Below are 20,069 nucleotides of genomic sequence, written 5' to 3' on the forward strand. Positions count from 1 at the left end.
TTTGGAAATGTGGCCCTGTAAAGCAGGATGTGTTGACATAGCTTTTAAGCAGTTCCTGTCTCCTTTTTAGTCACTCTTTTGCATAACTGGATAGGACAATAATTCTGTTACATCTTGTTTTATTTGTGGGAGAATTTAAATAAGTAAGAAAGGTTACAGGCTCGTCACTGAAACTTTGTGAAGGTTTAAAATGCACAAAGTGATTATGAGAATGGGCTCATACAAAAGTCCACATGCAATCCCCTTGTCAATTTAAATCTTCCACTTATAGTAAGTTCAGTGAAAATCTTGGCCTCCCACAAATTGCAGCAACTCACATTAAACAAAACAAATCAGAACATCTTAAGTTCCCCTCAAAGAAGAGCAAGAGCGGACAGAAACAAAAGTCTATAGTTCAAGATTCTGATGTCAGTTGCACTGGTGATAGTCTGGAATAAGTCCAATGAAGTCAACGGAAGAACAATTTTATACTGACATAATTGAGATCAGAAAATCACCTTTTTTTTTTTTAAACAGTATTTCGTTCTTTGTAGCGTACCAAGATAAAATACACCTTTCTGGTTAAGCCACAAGACAAAAGAACACTCAGAAAATAGAAACTGGGCACAGCCAAAGTTCAGCACGAAATAAGCAAATCAGATAGGAGCTGTGGTTGAGGTTTGCTCCTCATTCACTCTTTCTATATTTCTGGCTATGTCAGGTATAAAATGAATAGGTTGAATCATTTGCCTCACAAACCACAGATGAAACTAGGCTGTTAACAATATTTTGTAGCAAGCAGTAAACTCAAAAATCTAAAACCAGAATTTAGGAAAAGACTAAAAATGGAATTCCAGATCTGAAACTACCTCTTCCCCAAGTTTGGGGGAAGAAGTTCAGATCTGGATCTTGTGGTGCTTAGAGATCTGAACCCACCTGAGCTTCACAGTCCATTGATATTTAATAGATTTTTGTTAGCAAATTAAAAACATACATTAAATGGATAGACAATACCCAGCTTTCAAATGTAGTTGATTAAATCCTTCAACTGGTATAAAAATCAATACTTAGGAGCATAAAAGTCTGCTTTTCATCCCAAGACACAGATTTGAGGATCTAAACATACTTCTTATGATTCACATGCCTGCAAATTAAGCCTACAGAATATGAGCAAAGCAGGGGCAAAAAGAATCAGAAAAAAATCATTAAGGATATTCTACTAAGTAACAAGCAGGTGACCCTTCTCAGGGAAATTGCTACTGAACCACAATAATTTTTCTTCAAATAAACTTTGGCTGTGTTTGGAATAGCTCTGTTCGTATTTAATCAGAACCTCTGGAAAGGAGAATTGAAATCTAATTTCAGTTTAATCTTGCAGAACACACAGTATTTATCCTCAAGTTTTTATATAGGAGATTTCAAAATATGCAGAGCAGACAAGCACCTCAATTCCCTGCCAATCTTTTTGCTAAGGCTAGGAAGCAAACAATCATGATGAAATAACAGTAATGATTTGCCATGTGTGCAAGTCAATACAATTAGATTTGCTTCAGCAAGATAAACATACTTCTTTTAACACTGACATTGTAAGGTGCTGTAAAAATTCAGGAAGTGTGAAAAGTCAACATCTACTGAAAGAAATTACAGTTGGGCCCAATCTCACCTCCCGAGCATACCCAGAGCTTCTACTACGGACTATGGGAATGCTGCAGATACACAGAATGGAGGATTGATGCAGGCATTAACAAGATTGCTCCCATGAGAAGGACTGGGTGCGGGGGAAAACACACCCCATATGACAGCAATGGCCATGTCAGGCGGACAAGGAGCAGAGGATTGGGTGCTCTTAGTTGTGAGCCCTTAGAAATTTTTAGATACTTTTCAGGTGGAGAAGGGGCAACTCAAGAAATTTACTTGTTCCCCAAACTCAATGCATTGAGGCAGAATGTGGATCTTTTTAAATCCAGGTCCTAATTCACGGTGTTATACTGCTGCCCAGCACTATAGCATGGGAACATCTACCATGCAAAAACAATTAGTGTAACCAGACCTCGGAGCAGTTTTGAAATACACATACACATTAAAATAGCTCATTCACAGCCTAATTCTGCAACTTTTACTCATGCCAAGTAGCACTTATTCACGTGATGAGTACAGTACTGCAAACTCCAAACATTTAGAAACCTCCCCACCTCCCTGCACCCAAAACAACAACAAGACCAGGCAAAGGGCACTTCTCTCTTCTATCTCCTGAGGTGTCATTCTGTTCCTCTCCATTCTCCTCTCCATCTTTCCAGCCCGCCTCTCTCAGTCTCCTTACCCCCATACATATATTCTCTCCCTTTCCCCTCAGTCACCCATATTCTCCCAGCATACCCCCAAATCTCCTTTCCTATGCCCATTTTCCTTTACAGTCTCTTTCTTAGCCTCCTTCCCTCCTCACCCGCTCCATATTCCTTGGATAAACTCAACTGCCACCTCCATACATTCCCATAGCCCCTCACTGTCTCTTGCCTGGGCTACATGCAGGAAACAGAAGCTGCCATTTTAGCTGAGGGTATCTTGGATTCAATCATATGAAAAGTAATGGGAGACAGCAGCCATTCTGAAGCAGTTTGCTGACCAGTTTCTAGAGACAAAAATCTTTAAAGAAACAAAACAAACCCTAAACTTGTAAGATTTGTGGAACTATCATGGGAGCTGATGACTTTGATAGTCCCTAGAGGGCTACTGGTCTGACTATATGTAACACAGCACAAGAAAGGACTGCAGAACAGGGTCCTTTAATATAACTTTTTTCATTATTATTTATTGCAAATGTTAACCAGAAGGGATCCTAGAGGGACCGGAGTGTGGATCCAAGACGCAGGTGGAAGGGACAGGGAGTACTTCTGGAGCCCACGAAGGGGGTCCACATCAGCTGCACAAAGTTCAGCTCCCCAGAGGAACTGAAGAATCACCACACAGGTGGGTTAGCGGGGGAGGGCAGAGAAGGAACAGAGGCCCAGAGGTGGTGATCTCCCCCTACACAGCCCCAGTGGCCACAGGGGAGAATCAGAGATCTTTGGAATTACTGCCTCAGGGCTAGGGTTGCAAACTTTCTAACCACACAAAACCGAACACCCTAGCCCCGCCCCTTTCCCAAAGCCCCCCCTCCCACTACATTCCCCTTCCCTTGGTGGCTTAGTCTCCCCCACCCTCACTCACTGTCACTGGGCTGGAGCAGGGTTCTAACTGGGGGTGTGGGCTCCAGGGTGGGGCCAGAAATGAGGGGCTCAGTGTGTGAGAGGAGACTCTTGGGGGGGGCAGTGGGTTAGGGTGCAGGGGAGGGGGAGGGCTCTGGCTGGGGGTACAAGCTCTGATGTGGGGCTGGGGATGAAGGGTTTAGGGTGCAGGAGAACATAAGAATGGCCATACTGGGTCAGACCAAAGGCCATCCAGCCCAGTATCTTTCAACAGTGGCCAATGCCAAGTGCCCCAGAGAGAATGATCGGAACAGGTAATCATCAAGTGACCCATCCCCTATCGTCCATTCCCAGCTTCTGGCAAACAGAGGCTAGGCACACCATCCCTGCCCATCCTGGCTAATAGCCATTGATGGACCTATTCTCCATAAATTTATCTAGCTCTTTTTTTAACCCTGTTATAGTCTTGGCCTTCACAACATCCTCTGGCAAGGAGTTCCACAGGCTGACTGTGCGTTGTGTTAAGAAATATTTCCTTTTGTTTGTTTTATTCCTGCTGCCTATTAATTTCATTTGGTGACCCCTAGTTCTTGTGTTATGAGAAGGAATAAATAACACTTCCTTATTTACTTTCTCCACAACAGTCATGATTTTATAGACCTCAGTCATATCACCCTTAGTCATCTCTTTTCCTGCTGAAAAGTCCCAGTCTTATTAATCTCTCCTCATATGGCAGCTATTCCATACCCCTAATCATTTTTGTTGAACTTTTCTCAACCTTTTCCAAGTCCAATATATCTTTTTTGAGATAAGGCAACCACATCTGCACACAGTATTCAAGATGTGGGAGTACCACGGATTTTTATAGAGGCAAAGTGATATTTTCTGTCTTATTATCTATCCCAGTGGTTCCCAAACTCATTCCGCCACTTGTGCAGGGAAAGCCCCTTGCGGGCCAGGCTGGTTTGTTTACCTGCCATGTCCACAAGTTTGGACAATCAAGGCTCCCAGTGGCTGCGGTTCGCTGCTCCAGGTCAATGGGAGCTGCTGGAAGTAGCGGCCAGTAAATCCCTCAGCATGCGCCGCTTCCAGCAGCTCCCATTGGCCTGGAGCAGCGAACCGTGGCCACTGGGAGCTGCTATCGGCCGGACCTGCGGACACGGCAGATAAACAGGGGCTTTCCCTGCACAAACGGTGGAACAAGTTTGGAAACCACTGATCTATCCCTTTCTTAATGATCCCCAACATTCTGTTTGCTCCAGGTTTGGGGGGTGGGGGGAGCGCTCAGGGCTGAGGCAGGAAGTTGGGACTCAGGGTTGGGGCATGGGCTTACCTCAGGTGGCTCCCAGTCAGGGGCACAGCTGGACTAAGCAGGCTCCCTGCCTGTCCAGGCTCCGCACAGCCCCCCGGAAGAGACCAGCAGGTCTGGCTCCTAGGCAGGGGGCCAAGAGGCTCCGCACACTGCTCTCGCCCACAGGTACTGCCTCCCCAACTGTCTCTGGCCGCAGTTCCCAGCCAATGGGAGTGCGGAGCCGGTGCTCGGGGCGGGGGCAGCATGCAGAGCCCAATGGCCCCCCTGCCTACAGGCTGGACCTGTTAGCTGTTTCTGGGGTGCAGTGCAGTGTCAGGACATGAAGGGACTAGCCTGCCTTAGACCTGCAGCACCACTGAACAGATTTTTAACAGCCTGGTCAGCGGTGCTAACTAGAACCACCAGGGTCCCTTTTCAATCGGGCATTCCAGTCGAAAACTGGATGCCTGGCAACCTTACTCAGGGCCTGCCACTCCACAGATCAAGTGACGATTTCTTCTACCTCACCCCTTCCTGGAGCCCCTACCAAGCTTAGCCACTTGTCCCCAAGTACTCGATCGTTTCTGCAGAGTATCTTTCTAAGTCCAATACAGCTGTCTCATCATTTTGTTCACCTGCACACGATGTTTCCTTATTTAGCATTGATTTTATTTCCAATTCCCATTAGCTGCAGATAAGTGAGTTTCTAAACATAATTCTGACCCTTAAAAAACTGTTCCCTGTTTAAGAACCACTATAAAGCTCTACTGCTAACCTCTCTGCACCTTCTTTCTACACTAATTCAAAACAATAAACAAGATGCTGTAATTCAAACAGAAAAGGATGAATTTTATATATCGTTTACACACAAACCTGATAGATCTGGCAGGGAAAAAAACAAAAGCAAGGAAGCTTCCAGGGGAGGATGATACTGATCATGTGTCTTCCTATCTATCCTCCAGCAACACAGCGAAATGTGATGCATTAGGGAAGCAATTAAGGGGGCACCTCACCTGTTGCGGTTTCAGAAACACACTGCACATTTAACCCTTGAGTGTCAACTACTCTGCTTCTGTGGGAGGCAGTGTGGCCTTGCAGATAAAGCACTGGACTGGCAATAAGGCTCCTGCTCTGTCAGTGGCCTGCTGGGTAACCTTGGATAAGTCACTTTGCTGCCCAGTGACTCAGTTTCCCCAGCTGCAAAATGGGGATAACAATACTGGCCTCCCTAGTAAACTGCTTTGATGTTGTTGTTGTTTTAGGATCAGATTTTAAAAGCATTTAAGTGACACAGGAACACAAGTCCCGTTAAAAATTCAGTTTTTCTAGGGGATACGTTCTCTTAAGTCACCTTGGTGTTTTTGTAAGTTCCACCCTTTAGCCTGGTTAAATTAGAATAACATTAATAAGATCAGTATCTATTTCTTACTCTTATAAACCTCAAAACATTCTAGTAGATATTGTTTAGTTTCACTAAGTGCTGCTTGTATGCTATCTTTCTGTCTGGAATAATATCTTACAGCCAACTCTAAGCCCTAAGATTTATCCTGGAAATAGCTAAAGTTAAGATTATTTCAGCCATTTTCCGTGGGGCTCTGCATGGGTGCAGGGGTCCACCAACATGCAACAAATTGCTGAATTGGGGCCTGTGCCTGAATCCCTATTTGTCTGAACAGTTATCTGGTGTATTGCATTTGTCTATGGTTAAGGTAGATCCTCTGGTAGGAACCTTGTCTGTTATGTGTTCAGAAAATACAGTGCATGCTCTAAGTAATAATAATAATTAATAAATATAGATCCTCCTACATAGTCACTTGACCGGCAGTCTGGAAAATTATAGCAATCAGAGGGCTAAAGTGCTCAAAATAACATAGTCCAATTCAGAGATTCAACAAGAATTCAAATAAAATACATTGTTCTCAGCATGGAATACAAAGCGAGGCCAACTACCAACTTGCTGTGTTGGCTTGCAGAATAGTTTCTGACTTAAGCACTGGGGTAGCTATATTTCAAAGACTCCAGCTACCTGAATTAGCAGGACATGTTGTTTAGCTTTACTGCAGTTATATGCACTGCTTATATAGTTATATACACTGTTTCCACTCCTCACACTGACTCTTCCCACCAATCTCTTATTGTATGTATGCCATTAGCCAGGTGTGTGGCATTTTTGTATTCTTATGGCCTCATGTTTATGCCCTCACCACAGCCAAAATAACATCACCTTTGTCACGCTGCTATACACTGGAGATAACATTTGCTTAATATGCACATCTAAACTTACAGCCAGGCTGGCGTCTGTGCAGGAAAAGGTCCCAGGATTTCAACTTCATCTTCGCTCGACTGACAACAGCTACAGTCAAAACACTTCTGACAACAATTTCTACAAGTCCATCTGCACAGCAAGAGATCCGAGAGTCTAGAGAGCAGACCCTGGGGCCATTGGAAACCAAAGAATAAGATTACAACAAGTAGATCATTGGTGAGAAATAACACTCAGCTGTATTTATGTTTGTGTCTCTGCAGCAGAACATTTGGAACTCTATTTATTCCATTTATATAAACAGACAAGTGTCGTGCAGTTACTGGCACAATCTCACTGAAGCCATAACTAGGCAGCGAAATAAACATTCACTGCAGGTATTTTCTTTTATAGAATTATTATGTACGTGGGCGAGAGAGCGATTTACAAAACACTGTGGCATAATATGCTAGAGCAGAAACATGCCCATTATTTCACTCACATTAATAAACTAATATATCAACAAATGCATGGCAGAGAGAAGAAAAAACTAAAGATTAGTGAAAACCTCAATTTAATTTCACAAGTTGTTGCACAGCTGAAAAAACCTAATGCAACAATATGAATGTATTTTAATACTGTATGCATGTAACCATATGCTCCATACATGCAGTATTACAGCCTCAAATTTGTCAGCCAAATGTATCAGCCTAGGTACAAACTCTTTCCATGGCTCTTACTATGTTGATTAATTTATTGAAAAAGCTAATGATTTTTAAAAAAAAAAAACTTTATTTGCCCACAGTAAGTATAGAAGTGCCCTCGAGAACAGAATTTTGTATGGTGGCAGTAGTAACTATCTAACAGTGCTATTACATTTATTACATGCACACACATTATATGTAATAATGTACAAAGGCTAATGTGTATATTTATTATATTATATGTTATGTTATAAACAAATATACACAGGCTAAGTGTATACATTTATAGTAAGGGGGAGTGCATCACAAGAAAGGAACTGTGTCTGAAGAAGCCACAGTTCCCTTCCTAATCTCCCCTGGCTTCAAGAGGGTATAAACTTGCTGGTGTCTTATACCAACAACAGATAGCTACCCCATTCCCACCACACCCTCTAAGCTCAGCTTGCTGGTGCACTGGAGAGAGGGGGAGGAGGCATGAAGCCAGGGTTCTGCTCATTCCCCATCCACTCCTACCCACCTTTCCCAGGTTGGTGGGCGGGGGGGGGGGGGGGGGCCGAGGGAGAAGAAAGTGTTCGTAAGAAGGCTCGCAGAGCAGTACATAGGACACACACAGATAGATTCTAGCTATCTGTTTTCAGTGGTAGGTGAAAACCCAGACTGCATTATGAAACCCTCACAAAGTCAAAATTTGAGAATTTGAGAATTTTATAATTGTACCAGAAATTCTTCAACTGTATCATGTTTGCAGTGTTCAACACTGTCTTTATAGGGAGACAGTCGGCACTCATTGGGAGGCCTTCCCAGGGAGCACAGGACTGCAGAGAAGGACAGTATCAGATTGATAGTAAAACAAATTTTTATTCCACACCTGTAAAAAAACTGAATTTTCCTGCTATTTAAAAAAATTAGTTTTTCTACAACTGAACCCCAGAAATCAGAAAAGCCACAAAGCAAGGAATCTGGCGTACCATCTATACCTACGGCATTAGAAAAGATTCAGAAAATGCAGGACAATCTCCTCTGGATGACGAGATGAGACAGAATAGCGAATGAATCATCTGATTAACTCACCTCATTTATTGGTTCCAACTGTCCTTTTAGATATCCATGATGAAGCAAAGGGGAATAAATGAAAAAGACAAAACCAGTTTAGCAATGCTCAAATAACTCTAAATTAGCACCGGCCAGAGAACAATTTTTTAATTTCTCAGGACATGCTATTTCCCAAGCTTGTCCTACTTAATTTTAGGGGAGGGGAAACAATCTCCTGAGGGAGCAACAATATCTTCTTTTCCCCTTCCCTTCCTGCTGCTCACCCTTCCCTAGGAGGATCCCACCACTCTCACCCCTGTTTACAGCAAGAGAAATATATGTATTGCTTCTGCTACCATCCCCCTCCCAGGAGACATCATGTGCAACCACACTCCTCATGTGTCCCTAGGAAATTACTTGATTTCTACAGCTATTTACTCCATCAGTAACAAACCACATCCAGGTCATAGATACACCTCAAGCTCCTGATAATAGAGACCTTGGTCTCAATTCAGTTCTGGCAAAAATGGCTGCAACTCCAGAGATATTAAGACCAACACTTTCAGAAGTGGACACTAAATCTGAGTACTCCCATTTCTGTGTGCCCAACTCAAGACACTCTGTGCCTGATTTTTCAGAGATACTGAGCATCTTTAACTCCCACTGTTTTCCACTGGGGTGGTAGGTCCTCAGTATTGGAAAAATCAGTCTCAAGGTGTCCCCAGGTGAGTGCTCAAAACTTGAGTCACCCAAGATCACTGACCTTTGAACTGAAGTGACTTGCCCAAGGTCACACAAGAAGTATGTGACAGAGCCAGGAAGAGAACCCAAATCTCCCAAGTTCCAATCTAGTACTTTAATCGTACCATCCTTCCAGTCTTATTCACTTTGTTTGTGCTATTCCTGCTGTAACTAGCACTATTAGCACCTTTACTTTCATGAGCACCAAATTCACCGAAATTCATTAAAAAAACCTTATTTAAAAAAGTTTGGATCTCTACTGTGGTTGTTTCACTACCTTTAACCCCTGATCATATCTAGTAGTTTTCTGTCTCATGTGCCTTCCTTTAAAGATGGTTTCCTTAAGGGGCTTGCTCTCCCAAAAGTATACTGCTTCTATTGGCTAAATTCTCTATGGAAAACATAAACAATACAACTTTTTTTAAAAGGAACTAGATTAGATTAGATGAAATTTAGCTCTACAAAGGCTTCCACAGAAAGCATTTTAGCATAAACATCCATCGTCACATTCTCACAGACCACTGCTTAGTGAAAATACTGCCACCTGTCTGAGGTAAGGATTGCAAGGACAAAAGCACTGTATTTTGATATGGCTACACCCAAAAATCATTTTTAAAAACCCCAGGGTAGTCATCCCCCAATTTACACACTAAATTCCACCCAAAACTGGTGTGGCTTATTCCAAGCCTGCACTAAAATGCCTACACTGCATTAAAACAAGTACATTGGATTTATGCCCTGCAGCCAAACGGAGTGGGGTGTCGTAACTCCAGGCAGGCCTGCATCAGACAATCCTCCTGGCTAAAATGTATCAGCTGTGCAAGAGAGGCATCAAGTAAAACAACCTAGATCTGCTTTAAAATAAAATAGGGCCTTGGGCAGCCAGCACCCCAGGAACATGAGCAATGCTCCCCACAGAGTCCATCACAAAGCAAGTGGAGTTCCACCCTGTCTGTGTGCTCAATCAAACTCCCCCAGAAACCCTAGCCAGGTACACAGGAGTGATGACAGAGACAACAGGCAGGAACTAATCACCATAGCATAGCAGAAGCAAATGAACAGCCAGTGCCATAAAATACATAAATGCACAGATCCATGAAATAAAAGCAAACACGAACAGCTGTCTGTGTCCATGCTAGTCACATGCAGCAGGCAGGCTAGCTCTGGGGGAATGACAAAGGTTTATAGAGTACAAATGATTGCCAGCAGGTGCTGGGTAAGCTCAGTTGGAGTTTAAGACCATAGACACTATAACAAACCCAGCACATACAGGCAGACTGGGTCTACCATAAGATTGGCCTACTCCACTGGGAATGCAAAAGGAATACCGCTCAAGTCACTGCTGCTGAGCCTAGGCTTATTGTACCAGATCTGCAAATTCAGGATCAACTCTTCAACCCAGGAGCATAATCCATTCGGGAGTCCTGGTGCCATGAACAAACTCCCATCACAAAACAACACATAGTATGTGTATTGTGGCCTAGGGCCCCTGCATAGTCATTGCTGCTTGATGACCTGGCTGACAGCTGTTCCTTGATACCTTGGTTTCCAGAATCTGCCATACGTGAGGCTGTTTTGCTATCTTTACCTTTACACTCCCTGTGCCCCATATGCTGCTGTGCTTAGCAGTTCCCTGCATCCTCCAAAGCAAGTGTGACCAATATATTTTAGGTGGGTGATATTGCACAGCTGGGGCTTGCTTTTTCTAGAATGAATACATGTACATACATGCATGTATGGGCATATACATGTCCTCTCTGCTTCTGTACACTTTGGTCACTTGGGGATGATGGGGTCCAGTACTACACCACTGATATTACAGATATGGGGCAAAGAACATTAAGGGTGGAATTTTCAAAGGAGCCTGACTTAGGAACATAACTCCCAATGAAAGCCAATGAGCCTTGTGCTCCTAAGTCGCTTATGTACTTTTTAAACAATAAGTGATAATACTTAACACACACAAAGCCTGCCTGAAGCCCAGTGAAATCAATGCAAAGATCCCTATTGACTTCACTGGGCTCTGGATCGTTATAGTATGTTTCATCTCAGGATCTCAAAGCACTTTTTAAATACTAACTAATCTGCAGTCAGTACACCCCTGGGAAGTAGGTCACTACTGTCATTTCAGAGATGAGAAACTGAGTCACAGAGAGGATGACTTACCCAACAGCATTTTACATCCACTGTGCACAGATGCCATTGTCAGTCACTGTGCAAGGCAGTGGAGAACCAAACCGAGTCATTGTCAGGGCTCAGTCCTGGCTAACATCTTCCAGGAGTTTTTAAACCATAAAACCATGGGTATCAAAACTCATTCAGGGGAGCAGGTCAAATTAAGTTTTAAATTATGCACCGGGGACCCAGTTTACAGCATTAGGGTCTCGTATACAACAGTCTATCCACCAAAGAGCTCATTCTACCCTGGCACAATTACACAAGGGACAGACCAGGCTGAGAGTAGTTAGCTCAGGGCCCCCTGCCCATCTAGCTTCCAAGAGTCCCTCAAAGTAAGGACAGCTTTAAGTGAGTGTTGTTTTCATGGCCTGGGGCAAGATGAGTGGGCCCCTGTTTTGGAGTTCATAATTGGTGGTAATATGTCAGTATACCACATTGGGGTAAGGGTCCCTGTGTCTGTGTCCACAGCAGGTCCCTTTATTGGTGTGAGGGGCCCCAGTTTCAATCTCTGCAGGGATTCCCATATGTGCGGAAGCCACCATTTCCAGGCTTCCACGGTGGAGGGGGAGGGGTCTCATGTAGGTGGGGTTCCTGAGCCTGTGTTCTCAAGGGTCACTGTGACAGTGTGAGGGGCACTTCCCATCCCTGCTGGTGGTTCACAAGACTTCAGGGTGTGAGTAGCAAGGTCATCTCAAGCCCTGAGGGAAGCTCTGTGTCCTTTCATGACCTTCTGGCTGGCTGATTCCTGAGCCTCCCAGGCCCCTTTCACAGGCTGCCCTGCCTAGTCCTCCTCCCTCAGCAGCAGCCACCTAAGCTCAACTCGGGAGCAGCATCCTCGGTAACGCCAGCTGGATGAATGAGGGAGGACTTGGTAAAGCACCCCTGGCTGCTCCTACTCCCATATTCCTGCCCGCTCTTGCTCCCACTCTAAATTCAGTCCTAGACATGGAACACGCAGTCAACAGCTGGATCCCTGAACTGCAACAGAACAGCAGCAGAGGCAGCTGCAAAAACTGTTGCTCTGCTTCTCTTTGTGCCCGGTATATGCAACTCTGCACGAAGGCATCACAAACCTCTCACACACACACTCACACAAGAACTCATATATATGCTGACATTCACACGCACAGACCATGCACAATCCCATGCACACATACAAACATAAGCACGCCTATGTACAAACACCCCCCCATAGACACAAACACAGTCCATCCCAAACACACACCATCAGTCAGATGCACAAACACACAAGTTCACACAAACACGCACAGAAGGGGATGTTCAGATTCATTCTTAAGGAGGCAAATTCCAATCAGATGTACCATTCCCCCAAACCCTTCTCCACAAAGTGTTTCCACTAACCTACAGTTCTGGTCTCAATCAAGATGCATCGGCTGACTGCTGCTATTAAGCAAATGCAAAAAGCCGAACCACTAATGTGTCAGGCTGGGTATGGCACTAGAGAGCGTCACCTTTTCCGCAACTAACTAACTTGCACACCCAAGTTTACCGTTAAGCAGGAGGGGGGATCACTAGCCTGGGCTGGATGAACATGCAGCTAGCAAATTGAGCTGAGTGCTACCCCAGGTTAGAGCAGACCAGGTTTCCCTGTGGTCCCCACCCTGGCAAAGAGGACATTACCTTCCCCGTGCTGGTCAGACCTACCTGTATATACGCCATCTTCAGTAGGTATCACATTAGTTCCCAGCACAGCCTGAGCATGGCGTCTCTCTCCCCTTTGCCCTCAACAACAAAAAAAGACGTGACTTGTTTGCTAGATGAGCACTGACCTCCCCGCTCCCCCTGGCTGCTCGCTGCGGATCAGCGTCTGCTCCCCAGCGGGCTCTAGCCCGGCGCCCTCTGTTTCTCTGGTATTTCGGGCAGGGTGTCTGTGCCGCGCTGGGCGGGGAGGGATGTGCTCTGGCAGCCCGTCACCCGCTGCACCCTCCTGGGCATGGCTCGGGGGGAATTTCCCCTGCTCGGGCTGCCGCGGCCGCAGCCCTCCCTCTTCCCGGGGTCGCCATTCGCCTCTCTCGGGACAGCCTCCCTCAGCTTCGAGCCCCAGTCTCGCAGCCTGCGCCCGGGACCGTCTGCCCGCCGCCGCCCGGGACCGTCACCCCCTCCGCCCGCCTGTGCCTGGGACCGTCACCCCTCCACCTGCCGCCGAGACAGTCACCCCCTCCGCCCGCCCGCGCCCGTCACTCCTCCATCTGCCGCCGGGACCGTCACCCCCTCCGCCCGCCGCCGCCTGCTCCCGGGACCGTCAACCCCTCCAGCCGCCCCGCCTGCAGCCAGCAACACGTGTCGCAGAACAAGACCCAGCCGGGGCCCGACGCCTTTAGCCGGGGCCGCCAGGGAGAGAAACTGGGGCTTAGCCTGGCCCCAGCAGCGGCGCCCCCTGCGCTCTGGGCAGCTGGAGCCCAGAGGGGATCGCCCCCGCCAAGTGGCAGCGGCTGGTGCTGCAGCCCAGAGGAGCCGCCAGGGGGTGGAGGGAGGCTGCCGCGGAGGCTCCCAGTGGGTTCGCACAGCCCGTGGAGCCTGGGTAGGCTCTGGGCATGGTGAGAGCCCTGCGTCTGGTAAAAGGGGGAGGAAGCGGGGGAGCTCTTGGGTGGGGGGCAGGCCCCCAGGAGGACCCTGTAAATCTGGGCTGTGGCTCTGCCTGCTGCACAGGATGGGAGCTCAGGGTGGAAAAGGAGTGAGGGGCTGAAGGAAGCTGATGCCGTGCGATGGGGTAGAGACCCCCTCCCCATGGCACCTCCATGTGCAACAGAGCTGATGGAACTGCCTGCCACCAACATGTGCCACGGGCTGGGGACCAGTCAGCTAATGTGTGCGATGGGGGGGGGGAGGAGAGAAGAGATGAGAATCCCCAGAATGTATGCACTGGTGGGACTTGTGTCACTCTCCATGTGGCACCCACGGAGGTAATCCAGCCTGAAATGCCACTAGGGAACTCACCAGGAGCCTGTCACATAATAGAAAAAAGACCTTGAGCCAGTGCTGCTAACTCCAGGGTTTCACACATTAGCTGACTTGCCCCCAGCCCCTAGTACATGTTGGTGGCAGGTAGTTCCATCGGCTCTGCTGCATGTTGGGTGCTGGGGGATCCCCACCCCATCGCTCACCTCAGTTTCCTTCAGTCCCTCACTCCTGTTCCAGCTCCAGCTGCTGCTCTCCTGTTAGTAACAGAATCACTGCTTTCATTTTTGTTGTTTTAAAGTAAATTTCTAGCCCTACGGGCTGTCGAGAAATGCTTGAAAATGTGACTCCTAAATGCCAGAAGGCAAATAAAAAGAATCCAACGTTTATTATATTTATAATCTCTCAATTATCTAGGGGAGCTGACTCATGATTTTTAAACACTTGGGTTAGCCATATCCATTATTGCAATGTAGAATGTACTCTAGAAAATTTACACAGTGTGTAGTGGGCAGGGGCATATAATTACTGAGGGAACAATCACAGTATACTCTGTTTGCAGGGGTATCCAAATGGGAGGGTGTCACATATGCAAGTTAGGACCCCATTTTCAGCCTCCTCTATGTTAAGCTACCGCTGTTTTAACCTTTGCATGGGGACCCCCATGTGGGTATTTGGGCCCCTCTGTCTGTGTATCCACAAGATCCCAGTGAGTTTGTGTAGACCCCTGGGTTTTGGATTCACAGAGCTCACTGAATGCGTGCTGGGGTCCAGTCCTCCTTTCTGTGTTCACAGATGAAGGGGGCTACATATAAGTGTGGTTCTCAAGGCCCCACATGACCTCCTGAGGGGCACTTCCATGCTGGCATTTCATAGGATTGCAAGTTACAAGTCACATGGTTAGCCAACAATATCAGGAAGCTCTGCCCTTTCATGCCCCTCTGGCTGAGTCCCAGGCCCCCTCTATTTGCATCCCCAGGGGCTGCTCTGTCTGGATATCCACCTGCTGTCCAGCAGCTGCAAGCTCCCCTCAGCTCAGCAATTAGGAGAAGCATCCATGGTAAGTAACACTATGGATGGGGGCTGGGGTCGATGCTAAAGTACTCCTGGCTGCCCTGACTCCCATCTCCCAGCCTGCTCTTGCTCACAGGCCAAACTCAGACCCAGAAACAGAACCCTGGAGTTAACAGACGGATCATGGCACATAAAGCAGCTACCGGAAGTGCAGCAAAGGCGTCTGCAAAAACTGTTCTGTTTCACTCAGGGCACAGTGGCACACACCGCGCAATAAGGCATCGAACATTTGTCTCATCCACACACACATATATGCAGACATTCATACACATAAATAATAGCTACACACAAAGATAATCACACAGATATACCAACATCACACATACACAATGTCAAGTATCGGGGAAGCCGTGTTAGTCTGTATCCACAAAAACAAGGAGCCCAGTGGCATCTTAAAGACACAGATTTATTTGGGCATCTGAAAAAGTGAGGTTTTTTTTACCCACGAAAGCTAATGCCCAAATAAATCTGTCAGTCTTTAAGGTGCCACCAGAATCCTTGTTGTTTTTGTACATACACAGTGTGTATGTCTGAATGAATATAAGTCTCTCATACCCACAGAATCTCACTAGCGCGCACGCACACACACACACAGTATGTTAGTTTCCTTTTGTTTTACTGATTTGTACCAACACAACCTTAAAAGAACATGCACCCAACACATAGCTAGAAGGGATCCATTCAATTTCTTTTATTTACTTTTTTTAATTAAGGTCCAGTCACAAGTACGATTTCCCCAAACTTATCTTGGAAGAGATTGTTTTGTAACCCTACTGAGTATTGTCAGCCGCCAGTAAACCACAGTTCTTGTTTCTAAATACATTAGAAGCAAATATTACTATTGAATGCAAAACTCAGAACAAATAATGATACTACAGTTGCATCTGTCACTAAAGAACTTAACCTTTTCTGTAACTAACTCTCAAGTTTCCCATTAAGTGGGAGAGGGAATCACTAGCCTGGGCTGGATGAACATGCAGCTAGTAAATTCAGTTGAGTCTATCAGGTTAGAGCAGACCCAGTGTCCCTGTGGTTCCCCTCCCCAGATAAAGAGGGCATTTCCTCCCCAGTGCTGGTCAGACCTACCTGTATATACGCCATCTTCAATAGGTATCACATTAGTTCCCAGCACAGCCTGAGCATGGCGTCTCTCTCCACTTTGCCCTCAACAACAAAAAAAAAGACATGACTTGTTTGCTTGATGAGCACTGTTCATGCCTTTTCCCCCTTGCTGCTCACTGACTCTCCGTCATGATCACTGTTTCCTTCACAGTATTTCTTTAGCACAGAGGTGTTGATTGTTTTGTTTGTTTCTAATATTTCTTGTATGGTTTTCTGGGTTCCCAGGCTCTCTGTGCTGCGTTGGGCTGGGAGGGATGTGTTCTGTCAGCCCGTCACTTGCTGCATGATTGATTTCCCTCTTTTCCTTCTTCCCTATGCTAGGCTGGTGGTGAATTTTCCCTTCTTGGGCAGCAGCTGCAGCAGCCTTTGCACTTCCACAGATCTGGATTCCCCTCTCTCAGCGCATCTCTGCTTGGATTTGTTTTTCCAACTTAAAGCCGGAGGATGAATCCGGGGGAAGTGTCTCCTGCAAACAGCATCATCCATCTGTCTGCAGCAACCAGATGGACAAAAGACTTTGAAACAGCAGCATGTAGGAGGGTCCTTTTTGTCACAGAACAAGAAGCAAAACGTGTCTGAAACCTATTGGTGATGATTTTCCATCAGCAAACCAAAAACCTCTCTCTTATTTCAAATTGTATGTGAGCAGGTTAGATATTTATATATTGAAAGGGAATGGTGTACTGAAGGAAACTCTTTCATTATGAGTTTACAGAAGGACCTAGGGAACCTACCAAAACTATAGAGTAATGTACATTTTGCAGTGTAAAGTGCTGAAAGAACTGTCACCTTAATAGCCATTTGATTTGCCAGCACACACCTCTCACTTCTATTTTTAGCTTGCAATAATTATACCTACCCCTTTTCCCTCTTACAAAGGGTTAGAAAAAGTATTTCACTACAGCTGTTCTGCAATAGGGTGATTGCATTTTTTAATTTGGGGAAAGCGGTATTGTTAATCGGTAGAGCTAATGAAAGGAATTCATTAATAAATGAAGACTAGTCTGTCGATTGTGTGTGTTTGCATTACGAGGCTGAGCGCAGGTTCCTTTTGAAGCGGAATGCAAGTGTCAAAGCTGCAATTGCAACAGGTCTTGTGCAGAAAAGCAGAACAGCGACATCCAGAGGCCAAAATGCAGAACTTCAGGGAACTGGAAAACATTTCCCAAGCTTATGAATCAACTGAGAGGACACAACCCTACATCTGGATTAGACTGGCTTCATAACACAGCCATATCACAAATGCTGGTAGAGTGCAGTACACTACAGTGCTAGTAAAACCTCATCTAGTGCAACTAACAGGTCTGAGGAGAAGTGAAGATAGCTAAATGTGAGTTTTATATCATTAGCTGTTGTCGTCATAGGCGTACTATTTCACACCAGCAACCTGCATTGTTATTGCTGTACCCCCTCAAAAAACAAGGATTGAATCAACAAGTACTAAGCTGTAGAATTCATTGTAACAGAAACATCCCAACCAGGTGCTGTGATTGGATCTTTAAAAGAACTGGATAATTTTATGAACGTTAGTTCACAAGCTAAAATGAGGATAACGAAATCTTAAAGATCACATCATATAAGGATAAACGGAAAGGATAAAGAAGGCATTTTTAGCCATCTATAACATCACATATAATACCTTATTAGGATTTTTCTTTTTTACTTTCTGATGAAGACTATTGCTGGAGGCAGGATATCAGATTACATGGACCAATGATCTGATCTATTATGGCAAGTCTGATGTTCCTAAACAGACTATAACTAACTAGAATGCAAGCCACGAAAAACAAGGACATATGAGATGCTCAGCTAGACTTAAAACTAATTGGAATGGGAGTGGAGAAGGATAAGTCTTAACAGAGACCTCTCATTTAGTGATCAGTCTAGTCCAGTGGTGGGCAACCTGCGGCCCATCAGGGTAATCTGCTGGTGGGCCGCCAGACAGCTTGTTTACATTTACATGGCCACTTACAGCTCCCAGTGGCCGCAGTTCCCGCAGCTCCCATTGGCTGGGAATGGTGAAGTGGTGCAGGCCGCAGGCTCCATAGATGCCAACTTTCTCCAGCGCCAGTGGGTGCCCATGCCCCCCCGCCCCTGGCCTCATCCTGACTCCACTCTTTCCCTCCACTCTGGCCCTAACCCCACTCCACCCCCACCTCCAAAGTCCCTGCCCTAACTCCGCCCCCTCCCTGCCCCTATTGGATCCCTTCCCCAAATCCCTGACCCGGCCCTGCCTCTTCCCCCCGTGGGTTGCATTCCCCCTCCTCCCTCACTTCCCTGCCCCATGAATCAGCTGTTTTGCAGCGCAAGTACTGGAAGGCAGGGGGGAGAAGCAGAAAGCGGCGGCACACTCGCAGAAGAGGCAGAGGTGAAAGCTGGAGTGGGGGGGGCAGGGGGAGGAGTTGCTGGTGGATGCTGAGCACCCACCAGTGGGTGCTCCAGCCCCGGAAACCAAAGGCCAGACTTCTCTATGCCTAGCTGGGAGTAGGGTCAGTGTCTTGCAAAGAAAAGCACCTTACTTTTGCCTTCCAGCAACAAGGGGGGGTATTCTGTGCCAGATTCTGGGCTCACTTCTTGAGTGCTACCTTTGCACATCCCAAATTATGGCCTTGGTTTAGGGAAGCTCTAATTTAAGTCTCCTGCCTGTGGTTCCCTGTGACGCTCCAGCCGAGCTCTGGTACACCCTTACAAGAATTTTCACTGGACCCTGGACAGATCTTTGCTACTGGAATCACAATAACAGGCAGCAGGAATAGGCTGTTATTGCCCATGTACCAACTACTAGAGGAGGATGCATAACACATTGTAACAGTGGGTTACATATCCATGAGTAGACCCATTTTACAGAGCATAGAGGACTACTTAGATATGGCAGATTCTGAGAAACAGTGTAGCTAATGGGATGAGACTTGGCTCTGCCATATTAGATATATGGGCCCTATTTCCCAGCTAGTGTAATCTCTCAACCCTTACTCAATAAGAGTTGTGAAGGGACAGAATTATTGCCATCAGACTTCAGACAGTAGGAGTAGTGACTTGAAAGGGTGGTCTCCTGGTTCTTAATCCACTGCACCTTCCTCTGCACCAAAGGGTGTTTTGAAGGGGAAGACGAAAAAGATGATAAAACCATTTTGCTCAGGTCTTGTCCACAATTTCAGCTGCATGTAGCAGGCTGAAGTGATACACCAAGGTGGCCTATGTGCTGATGTAACATTGAGCTGCCCGCAAACCTGCTGAGCACAACATGGATGTCAGCTGTTTAGAACTAGGCCCAGTCGGTACGGTTTTCATGGAGACCTCAAGTGGCAACTCCCTCACCCCAGGACTATCAGGCCTGGTCCACACTACGCTGTTAAACCGATTTTAATAGCGTTAAATCGATTTAACGCTGCACCCATCCACACTACACTGCTCTTTATATCGATTTAAAGGGCTCTTTAAACCAATTTCTGTACTCCTACAAAACGAGAGTAACACTAAAATCGATATTACTATATCGATTTAGGGTTAGTGTGGACGCAAATCGACGTTATTGGCCTCATTATTTTACAGTAGCTACCCTTAGTGCACCGCTCCAGAAATTGACACTAGCCTCGGACCAC

At 46.1% G+C, this 20,069-nt stretch overlaps 1 protein-coding gene across 7 annotated transcripts in view; it reads right to left on the reverse strand.

The window, feature by feature from the left end:
• Window positions 1–16,975, reverse strand: part of SYT17 (synaptotagmin 17) — a 76,227-nt gene extending 59,252 nt beyond the window's left edge. Inside the window, exons 1-4 of one of the 7 annotated variants that reach the window (XM_030579055.1) lie at window positions 16,432–16,456; window positions 13,018–13,088; window positions 8,473–8,490; window positions 6,740–6,888 (exon numbers count right to left, since the gene is read on the reverse strand). In XM_030579055.1, coding sequence (XP_030434915.1) covers window positions 6,740–6,888; window positions 8,473–8,490; window positions 13,018–13,032 — 182 coding nt within the window. In that variant the 5' untranslated portion in view covers window positions 13,033–13,088; window positions 16,432–16,456. Of the gene's footprint in view, window positions 1–6,739; window positions 6,889–8,472; window positions 8,496–13,017; window positions 13,420–16,431 lie in introns of those variants that run through there. The other 6 variants (XM_030579056.1, XM_030579054.1, XM_030579062.1 and 3 more) reach the window with 6 other exon arrangements.
• Between the last annotated feature and the right edge of the window lie 3,094 nt (window positions 16,976–20,069).

The sequence above is a fragment of the Gopherus evgoodei genome, chromosome 10 (assembly GCF_007399415.2).
Source record: "Gopherus evgoodei ecotype Sinaloan lineage chromosome 10, rGopEvg1_v1.p, whole genome shotgun sequence".
Lineage (NCBI taxonomy): Eukaryota > Metazoa > Chordata > Testudines > Testudinidae > Gopherus > Gopherus evgoodei.